General features: G+C 41.5%; 1 protein-coding gene across 1 annotated transcript in view; it reads left to right on the plus strand.

The window, feature by feature from the left end:
• The window catches only part of IFT81 (intraflagellar transport 81), a 62,287-nt gene that overhangs the window by 15,384 nt on the left and 20,498 nt on the right, over positions 1 to 26,405 (plus strand). The window contains exons 9-13 of the mRNA XM_080940771.1: positions 3,169 to 3,332; positions 4,407 to 4,502; positions 6,388 to 6,534; positions 21,607 to 21,756; positions 24,947 to 25,075. Of these exons, the coding sequence (XP_080796897.1) occupies positions 3,169 to 3,332; positions 4,407 to 4,502; positions 6,388 to 6,534; positions 21,607 to 21,756; positions 24,947 to 25,075 (686 nt within the window). The remainder of the gene's footprint in view (positions 1 to 3,168; positions 3,333 to 4,406; positions 4,503 to 6,387; positions 6,535 to 21,606; positions 21,757 to 24,946; positions 25,076 to 26,405) is intronic.

A 26,405-nucleotide genomic window follows, 5' to 3' on the forward strand; every position in this document is an offset into this window, starting at 1 on the left:
GTGTGTCCTTTATTTAATTCTTTGTTTACTAAACTTTACTTTTTAGGATGTAAAATCTCAAAAGATTTTCCCTACATATGTACAACATGTTCTTCATGTTTCTCTTATAAAATGAATATGGACGTCCTAATGATTTCACTATATTACATCTACATTACAATATCAAAAAGTAGTTTGTGTGTCAGAAATTTAGTAAATATTAAGTCAGTAGTGGGAGGGGTGCTGTGTCATAAAACTGTTCCTGGGGAGGTGTAACACGAGTCTACGCACAGACCAACGTAAAGATGCTAAAGTCCAGCCTAGTGAGCCGTGAGTTTTTTAGGGCATCTTAGAGGAATATAGGGGAGGGGTTCCTTACAGGAGCAGGAGGGACTCAAAGACAGCTATATCACCAAAGCCCACCAGAATGGGTGACAGCTCACAGAAGCTGGGAGTCTGGTGCACACTGCAGCTCAATGGGTTCGAGAATGTCCTTTCCAAGTGACTCTGGTCTGAACCTCTCCCAGGAAGCCAGGACAATTTCTCCTTTCAGACAGCTTGCCTGCCTTAGAGTTTTCTACGAAGTTTGACTGCGTTTGACTAGTCAGGGTTCTTTAGAGTAACGTAAGTTATAGAAGGAATATGTATGTATGTGTATCTGTGTGTATACTGATATATGTACAGGCTATGGTCCAGCTAACCCAACAATGGTGGCTATGAAAGAAAAGTCCAAGAATCTAGTAGTCGATCAGTTCCTGAAGCTGGATGTCTCAACTAGTCTTCACTGGAATCCCAAAGAAGTAGACTTTAATGCCAGTGAAGTAGTGAACTTGGTAGCAAGCTGAGAGCACACAGGCAAAGAGTAAAACTTCCTTCTTCCATGTTCTTCCTTATATAGGCATCCAGAAGAAGGTATGGCTCATATTAGAGGTGGGTTTCCTCAGCTCAAAAGATCTGGATTAAAGGCCTGTCTTCCTACCTCAAAGATCCAGATTATTTCCAATTAACCTAAAAACAAAACAAAACAAAACAAACAAACAAAAAAAAAACCTCACAAGCATGCTCTCCAATTTTGGGTTTTAGTTAATTTCAGATGTAGTCAAGTTGACAACCAAGAATACATCACAACTAGTCTGCAGTAACTCTCAGCAGCTTTATTGCTTACTTCAGGAGGGAGGGGCCTGGTGAATCTCGTCAATTTCAGGAACTTTCTGAAGTCATTTAGAGTTGTTTACCTTCCTGTTAGGGGGCTTCCCTGTAGGATGCAATGCTTCAGTGTACAGTTTCTAGGAAGCAGTTACACAGTAGGAAGTAGGATCTGAAGCTTAACCTTGAAAAAAGGACACAATGTTTTCCACAGACAGGAGGGAAAAATCAAGTGAGAAAAACTGGCTGAAAGCATAGATGAAAATAAGATATTATATGTTATACATGTACTTTGTAAGTGGACAGGAGCTGAGGCCTAGGATTCCCTGCTTATAGCTCATGCATGCTGGGCAGGCACTCTGTCATACTTCTGAGCTCTGTCCCCAGATTGCCATCAGCCTTTAATCAAGATAACAGACATGCCTCATACCTGAACTTTCTCTGTGGCCTTTTCGATGCCTCCCTTAGGCCCTGTTCCCCTCCTCAAGCAGACATTGATCTACTTTTTGTCACTGTAGGGTTAGTTTGTGTTTTCAAAACTTTTTAAAATAGAAAAGTAATTAGGGCTGGAGAGATGGCTCAGTGGTTAAGATTACTGGCTGCTCTTCCAGAGGTCCCGGGTTTAAGCCCCAGCAACCACATGCAGTTCACAACTGTCTGTAACTCCAGTTCCAGGGCTCTGACCCCCTCACACAAATCTACATGCAGGAAAAACACCAATGCACATAAAAATAATATTTAAGAATCTTACATGTAAAAATCATTTCAGGCTTTGATTCCATGCACCTGTTCTTACAGGGAATGTGTCACTACCTGTAAATGAGAAGGCTGAGGGGACGGGTGCCCTGGAGGGCCACAAAGCAATCTTCCTTTCTCTAACTTTCTCCAGTCCTGAAAAGAGTGGAGGGGGGTGCTGAAAGGATGAATTTCTGGAAAAGTTGTAAATTTGCATTAATAAAAATTTCCATGTCCTATTTGTACAACAGAACTAAAAATGATTTTAAGGCTTTGGGCCAGATTTGTTACGCAATCTTCATACGTAGATTACTTAAGCTAGAAACTCATCATTTTTAAAAGTCAAGTCAGAATTTGTAAATGTGTAACGGAAAGATCAGAAATAAACTGTGTAAATCTCTCCAGGCTGGGAACTTACAATAAAACCATTATGCACTGAAAATCTGTATATAGTTGTACATCTGCCAAAGTAAGAAAACTATTAAATCTTAAAAATATTTACTATAAATTAATACTTTAAAAAATTAAAAGCAACTAAATCTAAAACATGTATGGAAGTAGGCACTTTGATTTCCCTTTCCCGGATTTCAACTTGTTGACTTCTAGCACTATCTGCACTGGTCAGAAGCTGGCGCGTTACCATGTATTGCTGGTTATGAACTATTAGATGTTGAGATGCTATAAAAGAAAAAGAAGCCAGGCAAGCCTTGAATCCAGCGTGGGGAAGCAGAGACATGTGGATCTCTGGGAGTTCAAGGCCAGCCTGGTCTACAGAGTGAGTTCCAGGACAGCCAGGGCTACACAGAGAAAGCCTGTCTTGAAAAATAACACATACACGCCCACACATACATACACACAAAGATGTGAAAGGAAGAGAAGGGAAGGGGAGGGGAGGGCATGGGAGGGAAGGGAAGAGAAACACCCATGTGTAGGAGAATTCCTGGAGTAGATTTATTTGTGTTTTCTCTTGGCCCACTGGCTTCTTAAATACTTAGAAGGCTAAATAGGACACTAATAAATCTGCTTCTGTAACTGTGATTTGTGCGTATTTTTAATTTAAGGAAAAACTTAGAAAGAGCCTAATATCACTTTTGCTATAACTATCTCAGTATTTTTATGTGAATTGTGATTTATAGTCATACTCATTAACCTGGGGAGTTTCAGTGATGTCTTACGGTACTGTATAAATGCTGCACACAGAGTTTTAACACAGAACTGCACTGTGCATGCCTCACTCACAAAGCAGGATACAGAATATCACAGGACATGCCTTTTGAACTAAACTTTCATTTACTTTGTCTTTTGAAGGTTTAATGAAGAGGCTAGAGGAGGAGATAAAATTTAATTCATATATGGTCACTGAAAAATTTCCAAAAGAATTAGAAAGCAAGAAAAAGGAATTACATTTTTTACAAAAAGTGGTTTCTGAGCCAGCTATGGGCCACGCTGACCTTCTCGAACTTGAGTCTAAAGTAAGTGATGGTCTTCTAGTTCAGCTGTATCTGTCCTGTGACAGGGACCTGCACTCTTTCTCTGATGTCCTATATTTAAGACTTTTCATGTGTACTTTGACTAGACTTTGCTTTAGGATTCATTGAATGTTAATGTATTATAACATCTTGTTCCCTATAAATAAAACACTAATCATTTGTATATTTTTAAAAGTTATCATGAAAATTGAGAGGTTTTTGCTTGCTGATTTTTTAATTTATTTAATAAACTCCCCAATTAAGTGTCTAATTCTCACCATATTGCCCTTTTAAATCACTTAGACAACATGAATGTCCAAGTCAGATGTGGCTTAAATTGAAGGTCACAGGTTAGGGGTTCAGACTTTTGAAGGATGGATATACCAAGTAATGGTTTATTTGTTTTTCTTTGTTGAGAGAATGATGTTACTCAGTTTTGTTACTTTAGAAAGGGTTAGTGACTGACGTAAATTGTACCTATCAATGAGTTTTAGATGTTCCATGTTGGCTCTCAGTGGGTCTGTGGACTCCCTGTACTCTTCCTCTGGGGAATGTCTGTCTGGGTTCACATTGTTACCTGGCAACTTGTAAGTCATAGCAGAGGTGTTTGCGTAACTTCAGGTTTATAGAAAGCACCTTTCATATAATAATGTAAGAATAATTCCTATAAATGCTTCAGGATCATGTAGGCATTCTGATTCAATCTGTACACATAATCAAATTTTATAATATCTATTATTAATTTTAAGTTGCTTCTAAAAGTGCTCATAATAGTCCATTCATACAGTAGTTGGGACTTTGCTCCTAGTGGCTTCCATAATGGCTCACTCGAGCCGTGAGTGGCCTGCTTACACACCGAGCTCACTTAGTGCACAGGGACCATGTTATAGTTGTCTGGTTATTTGTCTGGTGGCTTGTTTGTTGTTATTGTTTTGAGAGAGTTCCATCGAGTAGCTGAAGCTGACCTTGAAGTATCTATCCTCTTGCCTCAGCTTCCCTAGTGCTTAGAGTTTCAAGTATGCACTACTACTCCTGGCTGTCAGAGTTTTAACATCTTTCACTGTTATGCTGTTTTAGGTCAATGAAGTAAACACGGAGATCAATCAGTTGATTGAGAAGAAAATGATGAGAAACGAGCCAATTGAAGGCAAGCTCTCGTTGTACAGACAACAGGTAAGGTGATCTGGAACTGCCGGGGAAGGCTACTTATCTCTCTAGTCTACCCTGAGGAGAGGAATCCAGTCTCTGCTAATCTCCACGTTACAACAGAGAAGTAGCAGAGACCCTAGGAAGGCAGCAGTTGAAGTTTGAAAGGCAGTGTTTCAGTTTCTGTGAATGTGGGATTCTCTCTGCTAAAAGGCAAGTCCCTGTTAGGTGGTGTAAGTCTGGACATGCACACTTGTCATGTTAGGTGGTATAAGTCAGAATATATACATACTCTCATCATGTTAGATGGTGTAAGTCTGAGTATATGCACACTCTCAGGTTAAAGTACTATGTTTTAGCTCTAGTGTTGCTATTCGTTTTTCAAACTATAACTCATATGGTACACAGGTTCCATCTTCATAGTCTTCTGATACTTGTCTGATGGAGTTAACGAATAGCTTCAACACAGCGTAGGATGTAGGGAGATCCTGGGCACTTTGATCTTGGGAGGGATTCTCATGTTTCTCTGTTTTGTGAGATTGCAGTTACCACACAAAGTGGCCCTTCACTCCCTTGTCTTTTAAGGTAGAGTTCTTGCATAAGGGGACACATTCCTTTATTACTTCTATTTATTAATAAAAAGAAAAATAGAATTCTTAAAGCATACCCCTTTCCTGTCATGTTTTACTCTACGGTAGTTGTACTGTGTCCTTGACTGATACTATTCTAAGAATCTAACAAAACTCCCCAAGGCTGGGTATAGCGGTGCATGCCTTTAGTCTCAGCACTCAGGAGGCAGAGGCAGAAGGATCTCTGAGCTCAAGGTTATTCTACTCTACATAGCAAGCTCCAGGAAGCAAGGGCCACATACAGGAACTCTTTCTCCAAAAATAAACAAACAAACAAACACAAACCCTGTCTCAAAAGTAAACAAACAAATGAAAGACATAAGGAAATTTCTAGAGTTCTAGCTCATATAAATGTTTATTCATCTTTAACATCCATTTGGATTATGTAAATAGTATAATTCTTATGTTTCTGAATTTGACTTTTAACCTATATCTTATTTATTAAAATCCTCCAGGCCAGGCAGAAGCCTATGACTTCAGCTGCAGAGGATTCAGTGCCTCTGGTGTCCATGGACACACACACACACACACACAAACACACACACACACAAATGAATCTTGGGCGGATTGAAGGCTCAGTGGTACAGAGCATGTGCCCTCACAGAGGACCTCAGTTTGGTTCTCAGCACCAACAACTTCCTGTAAGTTCAGGTGCAGTGCTCTCGTCTGACCTCCATGAGCTCATGCACACACATGGTGCATGCAGACACTGAGGCATACACTCATACACACAGCAGAAGTATCTCAGAATAAATAGTGTATTAAATGTACCAAATGTAGTAGATATTTTGTCCTTTTGTTTTTTAAAATATTGGTATTGACTTTAGTGAGACTTCATTGCCATGTGTGTATGTGGAGGTCCATGAAGACAAGACTTAATGACTTCACTGTGTCTGAAAGTAAGGTGTTCACATTTTCTTCCAGTGAGTGGGGATCCACGAACTGTAGACCGGGTCTCACTCTGAGTACTTCCTTGGAAGGTGTCTTCATTGCCTTTCACCGTTACTCAAGAAGACTTGGATAGTTTTACTCCAGCATATTTGGGGGTTTTAGTGGGTTTCCCCCCGAGGGCTTTTGCCTTTCAGAATGTCATGAATGACAGTACACATTTGTTCATGATAACCACTGAGGAGAAGGACCAATTGAGCAGGCAATATTGGTCAAGAACGCAGAGCTGATCCTGAAAATTTATATTGGTGAAAATTTTTAAAAAGATAATTTTACAAGAAAGCAGAAAACTGAATGTATTTATTATTTCATTCTCATTAATAATATCCAACTAGGCATCCATCATTTCTCGTAAGAAAGAAGCCAAAGCTGAGGAACTTCAGGAGACCAAGGAGAAGCTGGCAAGCCTTGAGAGAGAGGTGTCGGTGAAGACAAACCAGACCCGGGAATTCGATGGCACTGAGGTTCTGAAGGGAGATGAGGTAATTGAAGCATCTCCTGGATCAAGGTTATGACAGTGAGGTTTTGTTGAGATCACTGATGTGTTTATTTCTTAAGTGTATGTTGATGTGAGGTTAATCTTATTTAGTAGGTTTTGTTGAAATCACCGATGTGTTTATTTCTTAAGTGTATGTTGATGTGAGGTTAATCTTATTTAGTAAAAGGTACTGAAAGCTGAAGTATTAAATGTCTTTTTGAGGTAATATTGAAAATTTCTTGAGATATGAAAGACTGGTATTTTTTGAAACAGTACTCTAGAGTTTCACTTGCCTTTTGATTTAAATTGTGTGTGCTTGTGAGCGTGCTGCCTGCAGAGGCCAGAGCTGTTGTGTCCCATAGAGCTGAAGTTACAGTGGTTGTGAACCACCTGATGGTGGGTGCTGGGACTCACCCTCAGTCCTCTGGAAAAGCAGGGCGTGTTCTAAGTACAGCCCCAATACTTTCACATTTTAATGACTTTATATTGGATTTATTTACATATTAAATTATAAAAGTAAAGCGAACCTAGTAGAATTAAATAGAAAATAAAAATTTGTCTTTGTTGATGAATAAAGAACTAAGAGAGCATTATCACTAAACCACTCAGTAGTGTGTATTTGACCTACAGCCATTAAAATGACCTCAACGTACGTACATGCTTAAAATGCTACACTTCTGTGTTCTTTACGTTTTTGAGCGACGCTTTAATAGTTGGATTTCTTTCGTCAGACTTGTAAGTTAGTGGGGCGGTTAATACTGATTGCTGGTGGCTGAACTCAAGCAGTAAACACTGTTCTTCAGTGTTTTCCATAAAGTTAGCTCAAGAGCAATGGAGGGTAGAGCCAGACAGCTTGAATAAAGCCTAGAGTCTTGTCTCAGCCTAGCGCTTTCTTAGCAATTCAAATGACAGGCCACAGGTTGACTCTGACACCTTGCCTGTATTTAGCTTCTAGACCTCAGCAAAGGCTACTTTGAAAAGCTCTCATAGCCAAACCTTATTCTGGACTTTGAAAAGCTCTTGATTTCATACTGTGAAAAACTGGCAGTGTCCCTCACTGTGCCCAACACAAATGAATTCTTTCTCTGCTACAGATTTTCTCTCTGTGCTTTTGAGTGTAGCCTTCCAATGTGGCTGTTAGTCTGAAGGGGAACTAGCAACCTTAGTAAAGCAACATTTGAGTGAAAAAGGATTAACTGGAGTGAGATAAGAGACCCCTGCCTGTTGCCACAACACTGGGAACCTGGGCAGCAGGGACTGATGGGACTTTGAAGCTAGTGTAGGCTACAGTGTCTCAAAAAACAAACAAAAACATTTTTTTTTTTGGCTTTTAGCATCTATTTCCAGTTGGCTATAAGACACAGCATATTTTAAGTGATACTTAGAAGCTGAATGTGTGCTTCTTGGCATCTTTGATGTTCAAGAAAGAAAAAGGTTAATTTCCCAGCGTTGTCCTTACGGGACCTGTGCGGCTTCCCAGTGTTTTTATCAAAGTGAAGTCCCAGTCACAGGAAAAGCTAAGTGCTGGGACCACAGTGTTGTGAATTCTGCTTCAGGCTCACTAGACATTCTCTCTATGCAGATGTGAGGGAAGGAGCCCAGTGACAAGCTGTAGGCCTTTGTTTTCCAGACGTGTCATATAGAGGTATCTGATGGCAGACCAAGAACACTGCTTAAGTGGAAACAGATAGCTTTGGAATTGCTATGGTCAACTTAATTTGTGAGTAATGTGTGATCAAATCCAGAACACATCAAATAAATTATTTGGCATTTACCTAAAAGAACAGAAGGTATTGGGGAACATTATGCATAATTTTCTAAAGACCAAATCTTGGTAGACCAATTTTATTTTCAACTTTGATAGAGTGATAGGCCATATGGGCAAAAAGGAGGAAGCTCGTTCTACTTAAAATTATGTAAGATAGATGGCCTTCTCTGAAGTTTCCTATTTGGCATCACATGGTAGTCACCCAAACCCTTCTTATTTAAAATTTTATGTGTCAAACTACTTGGTGGGAAGGTGTTAAGAGATAGTGGCACAAAACTGGGTAGTAGTGGCTTGTGCCTGTAAACTCAGCACTCAGGAGTGCCTTGAGGCAGGAAGATTACTACATAGTAAGTGCCAGGCTAGCTGAGTCTACCTAGACTGTCGGGGGGGGGGGGGGGAGGAGACAGAGAGAGACAGAGAGGGAGACTGTGTAGTGTTTGTAAAGAATGTTGTGACTAAACCTCATGCAGAGTATCTTAGTCAGGGTTTTACTGCTGTGAAGAGATCCATGACCAAGACAAGTCTTATAAAGAACAACATTTAATTGGGGCTGGCTTACAGGTTCAAGGGTTCAGTCCAGTATCATCAAGGCAAGAGTATGGCAGAATCCAGGCAGGCATGGTGCAGGCGGAGCTGAGAGTTCTACATCTTCTTCTGAAGTCCGCTAGTGGAAGACTAGCTTCCAGGCAGCAAGGGTGAGGGTGTTAAGCCCACGCCCACAGTGACACACCTATTCCAACAAGGCCACACCTCCTAAGATGCCACTCCCTGTGTAAACCATCACACAGTGAGGAAGCAGGACTCCAGTTTTGCGATTTCCTCGTGCAGAGCACTGTGCTGGACGGTTTTCACTTGTTTGCTCTAATGAGAACATTATTTTCATCTTTATTTTACTGTTTAAGTGCATTCAGGGAGACGATGGCATTGCACAGCTGAGACTTGTCCAAAGTTGAATCTATGTTTCTATTGACCTTGGAAAGATTCTTGACTTTTCTGAGGATTTTCTGTCTATAAAATGGGGACGATTGTATCTAGAAACAACTCAAAAATAATAAACATCAGAACTTCTTACAAAGCGGGCCGAGTCACCATATTGCATGTGGAGCCATCATTCTGTAGTGTGCTAATGCATCTGGGAGGAACTTATGTGAGAACCCATGCTCTGGGAGTCGGTCCTCTGAGTGCCTCTCACCCACTGGGCACGCGCCTGCCAGTGTGACTGTACTGAGTGTGTAGGGTAGTGTATCTTCCCTGCTCACTCTGAAGACCCACTGCTCTAGGGCCGGCAGGGTCCTTAGAACACCAGAAGCTCCCGAGACTATGTTCATGTTATCACTAAGTGGAGAGCGTGACAGCTAGAACTCTAGCTCACGGCTTAAAATTTGAAACCAATCTTCAAACTGGAGCTATTAAAAAAATATGAAGAACTTTCTACTTGATACATAACCTAGATTCAAGATGGAGTAAGATAGTGCTGGTAAGAATTATCACAGCAGCTGTTCACTGAGCAGTTATCATGTCACATAAAGATATGTCTTTAAAAACATATCTTTGGTAAATAAATAAATAGAATGAATGGCAAACAAACAAACAAAACCCCCAAACACTCATATCTTTGGTAATGGATGTGCAACAATAGCAATGCACTTGTGATGGTAATCTTGTTAATATAGTTAGGGTAAGAGACATGCCGAGGATCAGTGAGGCACCATGCCCAGTTAAAACTTTATGTGTATGGGTGTTTTGTCTGTATGTGTATATCTCTGTGCCACGTGCGTGCCTGGTGTCTGTGGAGACCAGAGGAAAGAGGTGGAGCCCCTGGAATTACCGAGACTTGTTAACCACTTGTGGGTATTGAATCCAGGTCCTCTGGAAGAGCAGCCACCCACAGAGCTCCCTGAAGAGATTCTCATAGTATGAAAACCGGGCTGTTTCCTATCCCCAGTCCAACCCTTCCAGAGAGAAACCAGTGATAACACACCTGTAAATCATGTCAGGCCTGTCTCTGGAGACAGAAGCAGAAGTAATGTTCTGTGGGTTTGAGAAATTCGAGTAGCATTGTACTGTGTTTTGAGTAGGAGCCAAAGAATCTCCCAGAACACCTGTGTAGAGTCTAAAAATAATAATTGCATATATCTTTGACACATTCTGATGTAGTTTTGTTTGTTCTAACAATGGAACCATTTTTAACTATTAGCTTAGTTTTTATTTGAGTTAACAAATTAATTCCTTTATGGTGTTAGTTTCTTTCATTTTCCTCAATTGTTTTGTAATTTTTAGATTATATTAACACTTTTTCTGTAACTTTATGGGCTTTGAGTGGCTCAGGGTTTCTGAGGTTTGTGTACAGCCTTTTCTCAAGCTCAAAATTGTATTCCCACAGTAGAGCAGAGCAGCATCTAGGGTCTGAAGAAGTGTCTCAGCAGACAGTTGGGACATGTTCTCATCCTCTCCTGAGAACAGCTACCTCAGTTCTTCTTTTCTCTGAACCACATATTTAAGGTGAAAATAAGACTTTGAGAATAAAATTCCACATTAAAAAGATTTAAAAGTGTATACTATCAAACCTTTACAAAAATCAAGTACTGACAAAAATATATTCATATAATTTTATGCCAAAATGCTTTTAAAAATCTGTACATGTATCTCTGTTTTTTTAAAAATAAAGTTGTAAGGAAAAAAAAGATTTAAAAGTCACTGGACAGTGTTGGCACACACCTTTAATCCCAGCCCTCGGGAGGCAGAGGCAGGATGATCTCTGAGTTGGAGGCCAGCCTGGTCTATAGAGTGAGTTCCAGGACAGCCAGGGCTACACAGAGAGACCCTGTCTTGAAAAACCTAAATACATTAATTAATTAAGATTTAAAAGTCAATGAGTAAAATAAGTGGGAATCACTCTGCAAGGAACATATAGAAATTTCTCAGTGTGACTTTTCTAAATTTTATCACTTATAAGAGAAAACACATTTTAATTTGTAAGTTAGTTTGATATTAGATTCTAGTTAAAAGTCTTCATTTGGAGGGCTGAGGAAATAGCTCAATGTTTAAGAACACTGGCTGCTCTTCCAGAGGATCCCAGGTTCAGTTCCCAGCAGCCACATGGAATCTGTAATTCCAGGGGATCCAACATCCTCTTCTGGACACCACATACCAGTGATGCATAGATACATTTGGGCACACAATCCACACATAATGTAAAAATAATATTTAATCTAAACAACATAAATCCATATATGGTTTTAAATGCAAATCACTGCCATTATTCCAAGTTAAGATAACTTCAGATGTTGGAACAAGATCTTAAGATGAAGTGATCTTACCTGTGTTTGGAAGTGTTTACCTGCATTGACACCGAAATATCTCATTGTCATGGAGCTGGAGCAGCAGCACAAGCATCTGCAATAATGAGGAGGCGGGACTGTGACAGTGCCCTTGGTGACAGGTGCTGCTGACAGTGTGCTCCTTCCTCCACAGCTAGTAGAAGGCTCAAGTGGAGCCTCTTCCAAGACGCTTCCCCGATGCTGTTCTCCACTCACATTGTCACGGTGGCCTTCTGGTGCGTGTGCAGACAGCGTCTCTGTGGACAGCTGTGGTCTGATGCAGCTTGGGTACAGACAGGGAATGAAAACTAGCTTCCTTGCTTCCTTCCACCCTGCAGTTCCCTCCTGCACCTCCCCACTCCCACCTCAGTTCCTTCCTTCCTTACTTTTTTCTGTGTACATGGTCTCATTGTGCTGTCTAGGTGGCCTGAAACTTGGGACCAGGGTGGTCTCAAAACCACAGAGGTCTGCCTGCCCAGTGAAAGGTTCGTTTTTTTTTTTTTTAAACCAGGATATTAATATCAACAAATGTCTTGGCACTATTTTGCAAGCTTCAGTTGATATGAAAAATTAGTCACTCTGCACCCTAGCCATGGACCCTAGCTACATCCTCAAGTAGTTTTATATTCCTGATCACAAACTTAAATTTGCTATTTAATCTGGTAGCATGTAGCCAATTCTTTTGGTGTGATATTTTGCCATTTGTTAGTCAGCAATCTAAACTTGTAGGCTATGTTCCCAGGGTTTTCATTCCAGTTGACTCATGTCTTTTGGGTCTAAGTCCCTTATAGCACCAAATGAACCTCTAGTCACTTTCCTCTGGCCGATGGGCTGACAGGTCACTGCTGGGGGCAGCCCATCGCACCCTCTCCCTCCCCATCACAAGCAGCTCTGCAGCGGAAAATGTGCTTAGTCAAACACTATTATAAGCAGCTTTAAAAACAGCCAAGCATTTCATTCTACAGCCACCACCAGAAATCCTAGAGCTAAATAGGGAAGGTTATGAAATCTTCTTTAAGGACTTCAAAGAGAGGCAGCGTGGAGATAAGGGAATCCTGGCAAGATCGCTGCAGCTGTCAGTTCCCGAAAGATTGGGAACCAGATTTTGACACTTGTGGTTGAATCATCCACCCTTCCAAGTGAGCCTCAGCAAGCCTGAGATATTTTTAGAACCTTTCAAATCACATTGTTCTCTTTGTCATGGCGGGGCTGGTAGGTCCTAAAATTTCCTATGAGATAGAACAAAACCGGACCAAATAAATTTGGCTCTGCTTAGTATAATAAAAGTAGTATGGGATGCATGTGGTATTAGATTTAAAATTTTTCATCTTTTTTCTTGCAACATTGAAACCACTGGGAGGGCAGCTGAAGACTCATTAGAGTAGGGACAGCTGTGAGGAAGTCTGACAGGAGAGGCACAGACTAGGAGGTGTGGTCAGATAGACGGTCCTGGGCCAGCCTCTGCTTAAGGCTGATTGGTACCAGCATATATAACATTGTTCATTATAGACTGTAAAGAAGGCACAGCTAACTAGCTGCTACCATATGCACGTAATTACATCGTTCATGCTTGCCTGCTGAGACTTTCTAATTTAAAGTCAAAAATGTACTACTAACAGGTTGGGAAAGGTTGGGATAGTTTTTGTGTACATGTTTATGTTGTGTTATGCTGGCTGTTGTGAACAGACAGCCAGCCATTTTAGTAGAAAACAAAGGTTGCTTTGAAACATTTTCTTTTTGCTTAGAACAGGTAGCAGCTCTGAGAGCAAGCTCCTGAGCCTGTGAGAGAAAAACTAGCCTGACCCACAGGGATGCTGCCTTTGACACAGCCATGCCACATGTACCTGGTGGCATCCTGTCTCCAAACTCCTTAGCTCCATCAAGCTTGTTTCTATGGACTTCTTATTTAAGTATCATTTGACCAGAGAGCTGACAAAGATGTGATAACTGAGACATGGAAAATAGCATGGCAGTTGGGCTGATGGGATGTGAGAACAAACGGTACTCACTCTGGCCCAGTGGTTGTGAGAAGAAACTTGAGGGCTTGGTGGAATTTCTAATTTCTCTTTTAAAATATGCATGGCTCTGTATAGTCTTGGGAAGCAGAGTGTGCTTACTGTGTACTTGTCTTGTGGAACCCTTCCACATAATTACTTGGAATATAATTTTCATGCTGGATATTGAAGCAAAAAGTTTGGAGTGGGGCAGATGCTTGGTTTTGTGTAAGTGCTCAGACTGAGGTTGAGAACCCAGTAATTCTTTTCCCGTTAGGCTTGAAAGGTGTCAGGCGTAAACTAGCCCTGATTCTGATCATTACTGTAAAAGGTTAGGACACAGTGAACAGATGAAAGGAGGAAGAACATTTCGATAAATTCCATCTCGATCATGAAGGAGCTGAGTCTGTGATCTTGTTTCTAAAGACAGAGCTAGCGCTGTAGATCATTGATCCATCACCCACACCAGTGCCTGCAGGTAGACTAGTGTCTACACAGAGAGTGTTCCCTTAGCACCTACAGCCTAAACCCAACAGCACGACTCCTACTGACCTGAGCATTGAAAGTGGGGGCTGATCTTTCCCAGATGACAACATTGGTTCCCTATGTGCAGTGGTTACACATGATTGTTCCATGTGTACACACGATTGTCCCATGTGTGCAGTGCCACATGATTGGTGATAGCTCTGAGTTGCACTTTTCTGCCCAGTGGCAAGCTTCTCACTCACTGTAACGATGGCATATTTGTCTGAGGGACCTATCACCGTGTATGGTGGGTGGGAAGCTTTTTTCTAATCTTCACAGATGTGTTGCTTATAGCCAGTGCCTTTCTTTTCCACCTTTAAAATTATGACTTTCTTTTTTTTTCAAACAAGTCTGTTAACTAGGGAAATGGCTCATTGGTTAGAAGCGCAGAGTCCACATCAGACATAACCTGATTATTCATAGCCACCTTAACTTCAGCTTCTGGGAATTTGATGCTGTTTTCTGGCCTCTGAGCACCTGCACGCACACACATACACAAATAAATAATGATGATGGTGATGATGGTGATGATATTAATAATAATAATGAACATTTTTAAAGTCTGGAAATGGCTCTCCGGTTAAGCACACTTGGTACTTTTGTAAAAGACCCAGGTTCAATTCCAATAATCTACACAGTGGTACAAAACTGTTCATAACTCCAGATCTTGGGGATCTGCTGCCTTCTTCTGACCTTCCCAGGCACCAGGAACCTTTACAGTTACGTTTGTGACTAAGAAGGTGGCTCAGTCAGTAGTGCTTGCTGTTGAAATAAAAGGGCCCAGTCGGTGTCTACCACCACATAAAATCCAGGTGTGACATTAACACTCACATGTGCAAGTTCACACACATGAACACACACAGTGAAACACTGTATCTTTAAAGATATGATGTTTAGATTGTTCTTTTTTAAGTCATTCATCTCACTTTAAATTTACATTTTCATTCATTTACATGTGTATATATCTGTGTGCACAGAGCAACTGTGGAGGCCAGGGATGGCATTAGGAACCGAATCTCTCCATTTACTCTTTGGGTCCCAGGGTTAGAACTCAGGTTGTTAGGCATGGCTGCAGGTACCTTTACCCACTGAAGTGCCTCACTAGCATGAAATTGATTTCTTTTAATAAAAGACTCATGTATCAATTCATCATGAGTTTGAGGGTAAGTATGCACATGCCCCAGCACACACATGGACAGAGGAGGAAACTTTTGGGAGCTGGTTCTCTCCTCCTGCTTGCATTGAAGTCTATTGTTTCTGAGCCACACACCCCAGCGTAGCTCAGGTACTTGCTGCCGATTCTCCACTTTGCTTCCCGTCACCTGTCAGGCGTGCTAGGATCGCAGATGTACACGGATACATCTGGCTTCCTACATGGCTCTAGGTACTGGACTCAGGTCATCAGGCATGCATAGCAAGGACTTTCACCTGCTGAGCTGTCTTTCCGGCTGCTTGAAATGATTCTTGTAAATATCTACTTTGAAATTATTTTTTTAAAACTATACTAAATATCTTCTTTAATTTTAAACATTTACTTAAAGTGTATAAGTGTTTTTCCTACATGTGTGTTTTTGTAACACATATGTGTGAATATATGTAAGTATGCATGTATGTATGCATGCATGCCTGGTACGCTCAGAAGTTAGGAGAGGGTTGGAGATCCCCTAGAACCAGAGCTATGTGGCTGTAAATGCCCATGTGACTGCTAAGAACCCATGCCTCTGTAGGAGTGACAAGTGCTTCTAACTCCAACCCCACTTGAGGATATATTTTTTAAAACCTTTACAACTAAGCAAAGAACATTTAGGGTTTTGAGGCAGCAGTGGTGGAGGGGTTTTTTTGCTGTTGGTTTTGTTTTTCAAGATAGGGTTTCTCTGGGTAGCCCTGGCTGTCCTGGAACTCACTCTGTAGACTAGGCTGGCCTCAAACTCAGAGATTTGCCTGCCTCTGCCTCCCCAGTGCTTGGATTAAAGGTTTGAGCCACCATGCCTAGCCAAGATTTTATTGGACAAGAAACTTTTCAACTAGTTTTTTAAGTTAAGATGCATTTATTGGCTAGATGTAGTGGTGTACATTTTTAATCCCAGCACTCGGGAAGCAGAGGCAGTTGGATCTCTGTGTGTTTGAGACAAGTCTGATCTTGTCTGCATAGTGAGTTCAGGACAGCCAGAGAGATCTACATGGTAAGACCCAGTCTCGAAAAATTAAAACAACAAATTATTTACAATACAGCAGCCCTTTCCTTTAGGAAAGGTGTCATCGTTTAAACAGTGGAAATGCACTGTTGATATTTTAATCCAAGTTTGCTGGAATAAAAATAAGAAAGTCATACAACTTTCAGTACCACCTCTCTTCTCTCTAAAGGTCATTTTCTTACCTCTTTGGTCAGTCTGATACTTGTAAAATTTAGCACTATTTGGAAATATGTTTGCAGTTACTTTAACGAGAACACTTTGAAGCACTTTTTTCCAAGTGCTCACAGACACAGGACAGTGGCAGTAGCCACAGTCATAGCCCATCCTCAGGCACTTTTCAGTATCGAAGTGGGAGGGGCCTATAACTTTTGTTCCCTACTGGATTTACTTATTTACACAATCAATTAACTTTTGGTTTTTGAAAAACCTGTATGTATATGCCAGAGATCAGAAGAGGGTGTCATGCCCTGGAGCTGGAGTTACAGGTGGCCATGAGCTGCTAATACAGGTGACAGGAACTAAACTTAGGGCCTCGTTAAGAGCAGTGTATGTTCTTGCTTACTTGCTTTTCTGGTGTTTTGTTTGTTTGTTTGTTTTTTAAGATGGAGTTTCTTATAACTCAGACTGACCTTTCATGTAGTCAAAAAGGACCTTTGAACTGTTTATCCATCTTCCAAGTGCTCTGATTGCAGTAGATGATAACATGTGTCTCAGTCACTGTTCTATTGCTGTGAAGCAAAAACCATGACCACAGCAACTCTTACAAAGTTTCCTTTAACTAGGGCTTGCTACTGTTTCAGAGGCTTATTGTTGTCATGGCAGGAAGCATGGTGGCAGGCTAGGCAGGCATGGTGCTGGAGAAGTAGTTGAGAGCTACATCCTGATCTGCAGGCAGAGAATATGAGAGAGAGAGAGAGAGAGAGAGAGAGAGAGAGAAGCATGCTAGCATATGCACTGTCCATTGAGCTACATCCGTAGTGTCTGCTTTTGTTTTGCTTTGCTGTGTTTTGTTTTGCAATGTGTTCATCTAGCTCGGGCTGGCCTCAAAGTCAGGTTTGTTGTTTTGTCCCTCAGACTCCTGAATGTCAGGATTACAGATATGTGCCACTATGCCCGTATTAATGCGTCCCCTCACGAAGTGCTTAATTTAGTCAACATACCAATTACTCCAGCTTCTTCTTCCACATGCCATCCCAGCTCACATTATGTTCTTAGTGTCTTTACTTCCATGTTCTCACTGAGCCTTCCCCATGCCTACTACTAACTAGTCTGTGTCTGTGTCATTTCAGCCCCTCAGTTCTGTCCATCATTCTCCATCCTGGTACCCAGCTGACCCTGCTGATCTCACTCCTGCAAGCATTCCAGCCCACTCACGTATAGCCTCTGTGCGATTCCTCCGTCTATTCGGTTCCCTGTGTCTTTGGTGTCTGGACACTCTGGCATTGCCACTTTGCTGCTGAGTTTTTGTCATTGGCCGTCCCTCCAGGCACCACTGTAACCCCTCTGAGACAGGAGCCAGAGGGGAGAGCTTACCCCGACCTTCTCTTGAGCTCGCAGTAGCGTCTGTGAGAGTCAGCAGAGCATGTGCTTGCTTTTCTTGTGTCCTAGAATTTGTGGTAACTGCACTGCTGATTTTCATTTCTAGTATGGTAAATATCAATAGATAGAATCTACATAAAATCTTGAAATCTTTGATCATTTTAAGAGGATCGCTGGGCATGGTGGTTCATTTCTGTAATCTCAGCTCTTAGAAGAATGAGCTAGGAGGAGGATGAGTTCAAGACCAGCCTGGGGCAGATAAAAAAGATTACATAAAGGGTTCTTGAGACCCGAAAGTTTGAAAATCACTGTTGCAGATGCAGAGGCAAGACACAGCAGGCTGGTGACAAGACTGGTGACAAGATGAGCCAGAGGCAGGCAGGCTGTTCCACAAGTCCCTGTAGGTGCTCAGGCAATGATGAGAGCCGAGCGTCCTAATAAAGAAGAACGGGCTACAGAGGACATTGTTCACTTTTTAGATAGATTACAATAGATTATAAATAGCCTTCTGAAGAGTAGTTTGGCAGAATATGGGAAACACAAGTTCCTTTTGACTGTGTCTGGAAGAATATCCTATAGAAGTTATAAAGTGTATATTTAAGGTAGCACGGTGACACAAAGCTGTAATCTCAGCACTTGGAGGGTCTGGGGTTGGAGGCCTTTCTCTGTTACACAGCAAAATACTTATCTCAAAAAAAAAAAAATTAAGTGTTTGAAGAGTCGATGACTTTGTGTTGTTTTGTATATTATTTTAAAGCCCAGAAATAACCTAAAGTTCAGGCAGTAATTAGGAGTGTCCAGGAATGAAAACACTGGTGATGTGTCTCTTTCTCTTTAATTAGTCAGGAGCAGCAGAGTACTTAGAAGGCCACCTATTGCTTCCTTGTGTGGAACTGTGTCATGTGACCCTGACTATACCCTCCCCTAGGTACAATGTACAATGAAGGCTAAATAATAACTGGTTCTCATAGAGTGCAGTGAGTAACTCGTGGGATTGCTCTTCCACCAAAAGCATTTCTAGCGTTTAGCTTTTAAAAATAGTCGTGGAGCACAAGATAGGGAAGGGAAACTGGCCTGGATGTTACATGGGGTACCAGATGAGGAGGGCTGATTTCATCCTGGGCGCTTTGCCCAGGACACTTTTAATAGAACATATAGTTACTCTAAGGATTCTGAGGCTGTGCTTATATGTGGCTTACACATTTATGCTTTAAAGGGAAAATGAGCAAGTTATTAGACTCTAGGTACTTTGCTACTGCTCAAAGTTTTTTTTTTTTTCCAGCAGCTTTTCTAACCCAGACATTGAAAAGTTGCAGTGTAGGGACTGGATTCCTAAGTAGCAAGACTAACTTAATTATAAAGAAATATTTGGGGAGCCAGTCATGGTGGTACATGCTTGTACTCCTAGCCTTGGAAAGGAGAGGCAAGAGGGTCAGTTCAAGGCCAGCCTTGGCTACAAGGGTCAGTGAAACAATCAGCTCCTCTCCCTCCCCCATATATAATCAAACTCAGTGTGTTACCACATGCCTGTGATCCAGCACTGTGGAGGCCAAGGCCAAGTGTCATGTCCAGGCTCAGTCTAGCCTGGACTAGAGACCCTATCTCAAAAATCCACAAAGAAAATGAAGAACTTCCTTCCTCTACGGCTTATTTTCTAAAACTGTGGATGGTAAGTTTATGGGATGATGTAACAGAATTTTGAAGACAGACAGACAGACACACACACACAAAGGTGACAGCAGTAAAAGGTTTCGAACATACGGTAACCAAAAATTAATTCAGGATCAAATGTGTAATGAGTCTGCAGTGCTTCTGGCAGTGCTAGTGCTATAGCCCACGTGCCATAGGGCCTCTCTGCAGCCTTGTTAAGGTCTTAAGCATGGCTGTCTGAGTTGCTGTCTTGAATGGCACTGAAAAATGTTGTTAGATTAACTTTAGCCTAGGATTAAGACAAAATTGTCTCTCATTTCTAAGATTTTATTCATGGGTATGCTCATTGCTTTATTAAGTATGTTATTTTTTAAACTCACCATCTTAAACAATTAGTTTTAAGAAGCACTGTACAGCTGGCTGTCATGGCGCATGCCCTTAATCCTAACACTAGGGGGACAGAGACAGGAGGATCTCTGTAAGTTCAAGGTCAGCCAGGTCTCCATCACAAGCTCAGGACAGCAAAGGCAGTGAGCCTGTCTCCAAAAATCAAGAAACAAAACAAAACGAGAAGAAGCAGTGTGCGTTCTCTGTGCCGGTGACTATCTCGGGTGGCAGTACAGGAGCTCTCTGTCCTGTGGAAGTGGTATACTTATATATTTATGGCAGCCCGGGTTCCTACGATACAAGTTTTGATTACGTATTTAATGAAATGCTACTTGTGTTAGAGACACTACAGACCTGGATATGGTAGGAGCTGGTATTAGTGTTCCTTAGCAGTAGTTTCTCGTTTGCCTTCACTTCTCACACTGAGCAGTACTTTTGTGGAGCCAGTGTCTCAGGACCTGTGCACAGGCTGTTCCTACTTCCTGGGATGCTCGTCACTGATGGACCACGCCTTCCCTTTTGGGTTAGATATAACTTACTAAGCTTCCTATGAACCCCTCCTCTAACCCACATCTCTATTTCTATCTTCCCCTCAGCACAGGTTTAGCTACCCTGTGCTCTCAGGGTTCCTTCGGTTCTTTATAGTTCTCACCAGAATTGTAAACCCGGATGACTTCTTTAAGCTTAAGAGTAGAGAGCCTTGTTTGTTGTAGTAGTCTCTGCCACAGTGCTGTAATATGTGATAAATAATGTTTATCGTGTGACTTTCTTGAAACATTTCATTTCACTTGGCTTTCCAGACTTTAGTTGGTATTTCTTAATAATGGATCTTCAATTAGCGTACTGTAGTCATAGTTTGGCTCATGGAGGTAAGTGGCTGAATTAAAGTGAATGAGTTCCTGCTAACATGCAGTGTGCTCAACTTCTCAGATTTTAGGATGTGCAAAATGGTTCCTAAAGACACAGGCACAGGCATTTCTCAGGTGGCAGGTACTCAGTGTCGAGCCAGCGAGTCCGGAGCTCTTCTAGCAGCACACAGTCAGTCGCAAGACGCCATGAGGAGACCAGGGCCAGAGCTGCTCAGCATCTGCTGTCTGCTTTGGGCCTTTGGATTGGTCGAGGTTCAGTTTCTGAATTTTTTTTTCTTCTAATTTTTTTTTATTTGTAAAGTTTAAAGTGAAGAGCTTTTATTTGAGGATTCAGAATGTTTAGTTGAGTTCAAAAATGAAGATGTATATTTATTGTTTAATTAAGCAGTTAGTCTTAAGGCGGAGAGATGGCTCAGTGATTAATCGCACTCATTGTTCTTACAGAGGAACCAGGTTCATAGCTGGGTATGGTGGCACATGCCTGGCCAGCCTGGTCTACATAGCAAGTCCTAGAACAGCCAGGGCTGCAGAGAGATCGTATCTAAAAAAACAAAGAAGAGCCAAGTTCAGTTCACAGCACCAATGTGGAAGCTCACAACAACCATCTGTAACTCCAGTTCCTAGGGATCTGACACCCTCTCTGACGTCTGTCTCTGCATTGCATACGGCACATACACATTGAGTGCTTAAATATTAAGCAGTTAATCTCTACTAGTTTTCTAAGAGAGCTGGGTGTTTATGTATTTGGGGTTGATGGACTTCTAAAAAAGAGAAGAAAGGCTTTCTAATACAATGCCTTTATTTATAATGCTTGGGTTCTTTTTTGCAGTTCAAGCGATACGTCAGTAAACTTCGAAGCAAAAGCACAGTTTTCAAAAAGAAGCATCAGATAATAGCTGAATTTAAGGCTGAATTTGGGCTCTTGCAGAGGACTGAAGAACTTCTAAAGCAACGTCAGGAAACCATTCAACATCAACTGGTAATACAGCTTTATCATGGCTACTAAAAATACAGATGTCAGGAGGCTTATTTAACGGCTTGTAGCTTTATGCTGAGGTCATTGTTTTTACTGGAAAAATCATCCAATTATTAATTTTCTTGGATTAATTACAGAGATGTCATATAAGCTGATTCATTTTTAAAAAAATACAGCAGTAAGTACTGCCTTTTAAAAAAAATATGTGTGCCTACTTTGGGGTTATTAATAGAAGTTGGAAGTCCAAGTGGATTTTTCTTTTGGTTAGCTAGTTAATATGAGTAAAATTATCATTCCAAGCGAGTGACTGTAAGACATTTATTTATCGTGGCTTACACATGCGCTTCCAAGGAGCTTTGGAAAGAAATATCCAGGGAAGGTGCTGTGTGGAGGTTGCCTGCAGGCTTGTTCCTGTGTTTGTGCTTTGGTTGGCACGTAATAGGTGAAGCATTGCTGTTGAGCTGCTCTGAACGCCAGGTCCCTGCAGTCCTCTTGGTGTGACATTGCCCCTCCTTTTCCCAATGGGGGAAGCTATTTCATCAGGATGCTGTGTGAACAGCACCCCTGGCTGAGGTCAAGGGCATTCACTTTTCAGTGTTGTGATAATAAACAGCTTGTTTGTAGAGATTTAAGACTAAAATTTACTGTGAACCCAACATGGTTCCCAATGACAGTAGTTTAAAAATTGACATGTGTAGATGTCAGAGGACGACTTCTAGGAGTCTGCTCTCTCCTTCCACCACATGGGTCCCAGGGACAACTCGGGTCATCAGACTTGGCAGCAAGCATCCTTACCCTGAGCCACCTCATCCACCCTGTCTTTTTTTTTTTTTTTTTTTAATTATGTGTACCACTTTTTTGTGTTTTCATTCCACACTATTGTTTCTCAATGTGATTTACTTTGTTTTATTGTCTTGTGCTTTGTGCCTTCTTTGGTTCTTAGATTGATTTACTTTTATGTGCATAAGTGTTTAGCCTACATATATGTGTGTGTGCCACATGTTGTTTATGTATATGTGCTTACTTTGTTATTTAAAACAGTTACAAAGTTATTAATCTTAATTGTTTGTTTCTCCATCTTTGAATTTCCAGTTTATTCAGTTTTATAGATCCTAGTTCTTGGTTTCAAAGGTCCTGTTTTCGAAGTTTATTCAGATACCCATTTCTCTTGTCTATTTTTTTCTGGTTTTTTTTTTTTTTTTTTAGAGGCTTGGTCCAGTTTCTTTATCCATAATATTTATTGGATATCAGACATAAGTATAATTACATTTTCATGGCCTAGCTATATTTTCTAAAAGGAAGATTTAACTTTTTTTTCTCACTTAATCCAACTGAGGGGTAATGTTAGAGCTGGCATTTTTCTAATTTTTATTTACTCAAAAGACAGTAGTCCTTACACCACAAGCAGAGACTTTATTTCTTGGAATTGGCCATTACTGTTGGGCCTGAGTCTGGCGGTTAGGTTATCCCTACATCTCTGAGATGTAACCCTCTGAGGCATTAGCTGGAAGCCAAGGCATTTGCCAGGGGCCTTGTATGTTGACAAGTCTTGAGTTCTACATCTGTCTCCATAGTACCGTGAAAACCCTGAAGTCTGTGTCTCTCTTAGGCAGTTACATCCCTGTTTCCGCTCTGTCTCCCTGAGTGCCGTCGTCCTCCGCACACAGCTTGGATGCTGATCATGCCCACAGTGAAGCTACTTGCAGAGCCGCAGGCTAATTCTCTGTGGTGCCTTCTTCTCTTTTATGCTAGTTCGATTGGCAGCCCAGAAATCCAACCCTTTGGAATATTCTTCAGTATTTTTTTATTATTCTTTGAGATAGGGCTGCCCTGATACTCACTAGATAGTCTGAGCATGAGGTCCTGATCCTCCTGCCTCAGTCTTCTGAGTGCTGGAATTAAGAGTCATGTGCCACTATGCCTGGCTTTCTTCCAATAAGGTTTTAAAATTTGCCATTCCTCAGAAACTTCTCATTAGATTACAAGTGCTTTCAATTTTGAGGGTCTCTCTCTCTCTCTCTCTCACTCTCTCTCTCTCTCTCCCTCTCTCTCCCTCTCTCTCCCTCTCTCTCCCTCTCTCTCTCTCTCTCTCTCTCTCTCTCTCTCTCTCTCTCTCTCTCTCTCTCTCTCTCTCTCTCTCCCTACCAACCCTCCCCCAAGTTTTTTGAGACAGGGTATTTCTGTGTTGCTTTGGCCATCCTAGGACTCACTCTGTAGACCAGGCTGGCCTCTGTCTCTGAGTGTGGGCATGCACCACCACCCCACTCAACCTTTAAGCAGCTTTTAACACGGTTGACCATTGTCTCTTCCCTGAAACATTTTCACAGGCATTAGAAGCTGGCTCAGTCCGTGCTTGCCGTGTCAGCAGGAGCTGAGCTCAGTCCTTCACACCATATCAGAGTGAAGCACACCAGTTACACCAGTGCAGGGCTGGCACCAGGGATACAGAGACAAGACGATTGTAGGCATTTGCTGGCAAGGCTGGACTCATATCAGTGAAGTCCAAACACTGCTCAAAAAAATGAAATAAACAACAAAACTGTGGTTGAGAGCAATTGAGAAAGACACCGGAGCTCAGCCTCTGCAAACATGTGCAGCCTCACATGTGTGCAACCTCACACACATTGTTCCACTCAGCCAGGATGTTGCACTCTCGTGTTGTTCTTCCACACTAAGGTTGCTACTCCATGGCATGGGTCCCACTTCTAGTAGAGCTTTGCTCAGATGTCATTCTTTCTGTAGCAAATCTATTCTCACCTTGAATGTATTCTACTTACTTGGTTTATTATTATTATTATTATTATTATTATTATTATTATTATTATTATTTCTATTAGAAATAAGCTAGTTCCACCAGAAAGAAGAACCCCCTCATTTTTGCTCACAGCTCTATATGAGTGACTAGAACTATGCTCAGAAAAGCTAGTCTATAAGAAGCAGCAGATAGGTGAATGAGTGCATTGTCACTGGTGGATTAGGTATGTTTCCTATGCATCTGAAGACAGTATGGCAACTTTGAACAGTTTATAGTGTATAAAGACGTGTTTCTGGAGGAAATCATAATTGAAGTCAGTGCAGATTGTCTGTTAGGATTCTGAACAACTGTATGTTCTTCACAACTTTTCAGCAGAAATAGGAAGTATTTCTTGTGAGAAGAAGATGCCAGTACTCATGGCCTGTTGATTTCTTATAGCGAACTATTGAAGAAAAGAAGGGTATATCTGGATACAGTTACACCCAAGAGGAGCTTGAGAGAGTGTCAGCCCTGAAGAGCGAGGTTGATGAGATGAAAGGCCGGACCCTGGACGACATGTCAGAGATGGTAATGGCGCCTCTGTCCTGTTGACTTACTTTGTGTGTGTGTGTAATTTTCAGCTAAACATTTAAATTTTCATCTCTTTTGCTATATGTTTGTATGGTACAGGGGTTGACTTCCTGGGGCAGCAAGAAACAAAGGACAGACACAGGCACATATAGAGAAAAGCTGGAATCGGGTGATCCAGGCTCTAAGAAGCTGCCGCTGCACCCCCACTAAGCAGTTTATTGTGAACAGAGGAACAAGGAGGGAGCTTAGCTACTCTTGTTAGGAGCAGTCTCTGTAGGGGAGCCATCTTCAGGCTTCAACATCTACGGGAGAAAGCTATGGTGGACATTTTTTTGCACACACTGTCAGCGTTCATGCTCAGGCAGAGGAAGGATCTGACTGGGGAAGGCCTTACCTCGCCCTCGGGACGCAGGCATCGGTCCTGACATGCTCTGCTCGTGTTGACAGCAGCCCAGACGCACTGGAGACCTCACTCTCTCCCACATCCTCTCATATGTGGTGTTTTTATCAAGGAATTGTTCCATTGTAATGTTCAACTTAAAACAGTGCCTATTTAGTATCTTAATGTAACATTAAAGAGATAGTTATGTTAAAAATAAGTGCTAGAATTATTTCATCTTTGTGTATGTCTTTGAAATTCCAGGTTCAGGGCTGTTATCACACAAATGCACTGGGACATTTTTATCAAGCATCATGATATTAAAATCTTATTATTGGTAAATAGTTGCATCCCCAAACTCAAAGACTTCCCTGAATATATCCTAGAACTTTCTGGATTTTGCCCAAAGCTAGTTTCTAAAAATGAATAGTATTTAGTATAGAAAAGGCCTCCAGGACCCCTGTTCTGTTGGGTTCTCCACACTGCATACACTGAAAACCACCCATGTGTATTTGTGTTTACTTTACGTGACCGCCTGTGTTTCATATGTCTTATAGACATTAACGATATAACCGTACACAGCAATCCTGTAGTTGCTTTGTGCCTTCAGTGTTAGCTTACAGACATCTCCTCAGAATGGTGTGTAATCAGGATAGCTGACATTTAGAACCAACAACTGTCCTTCACCTTGCTCAGGAATTATTAACCATCTATTAGCCAGGCCTAGTGCACACATCTGGAATCCCAGCAATTGGGAAGCAGAGACAGGCAGATTCTCATTCTGTGAATTTGAGGACAGACAGAGCTACTTAGTGAGACCCTGTGCCCCTCCCAATAAGAAAATGAGAAATTAACACCTACTCAATCTCTTTCCTGTTATTTGGCACTAAAGTAATTAAAGGTTTTACTTCTTTAAATCTGTATTTAACTGTACTAGGATTTTTATGT

The sequence above is a fragment of the Micromys minutus genome (assembly GCF_963924665.1).
Source record: "Micromys minutus genome assembly, chromosome: 29".
Lineage (NCBI taxonomy): Eukaryota > Metazoa > Chordata > Mammalia > Rodentia > Muridae > Micromys > Micromys minutus.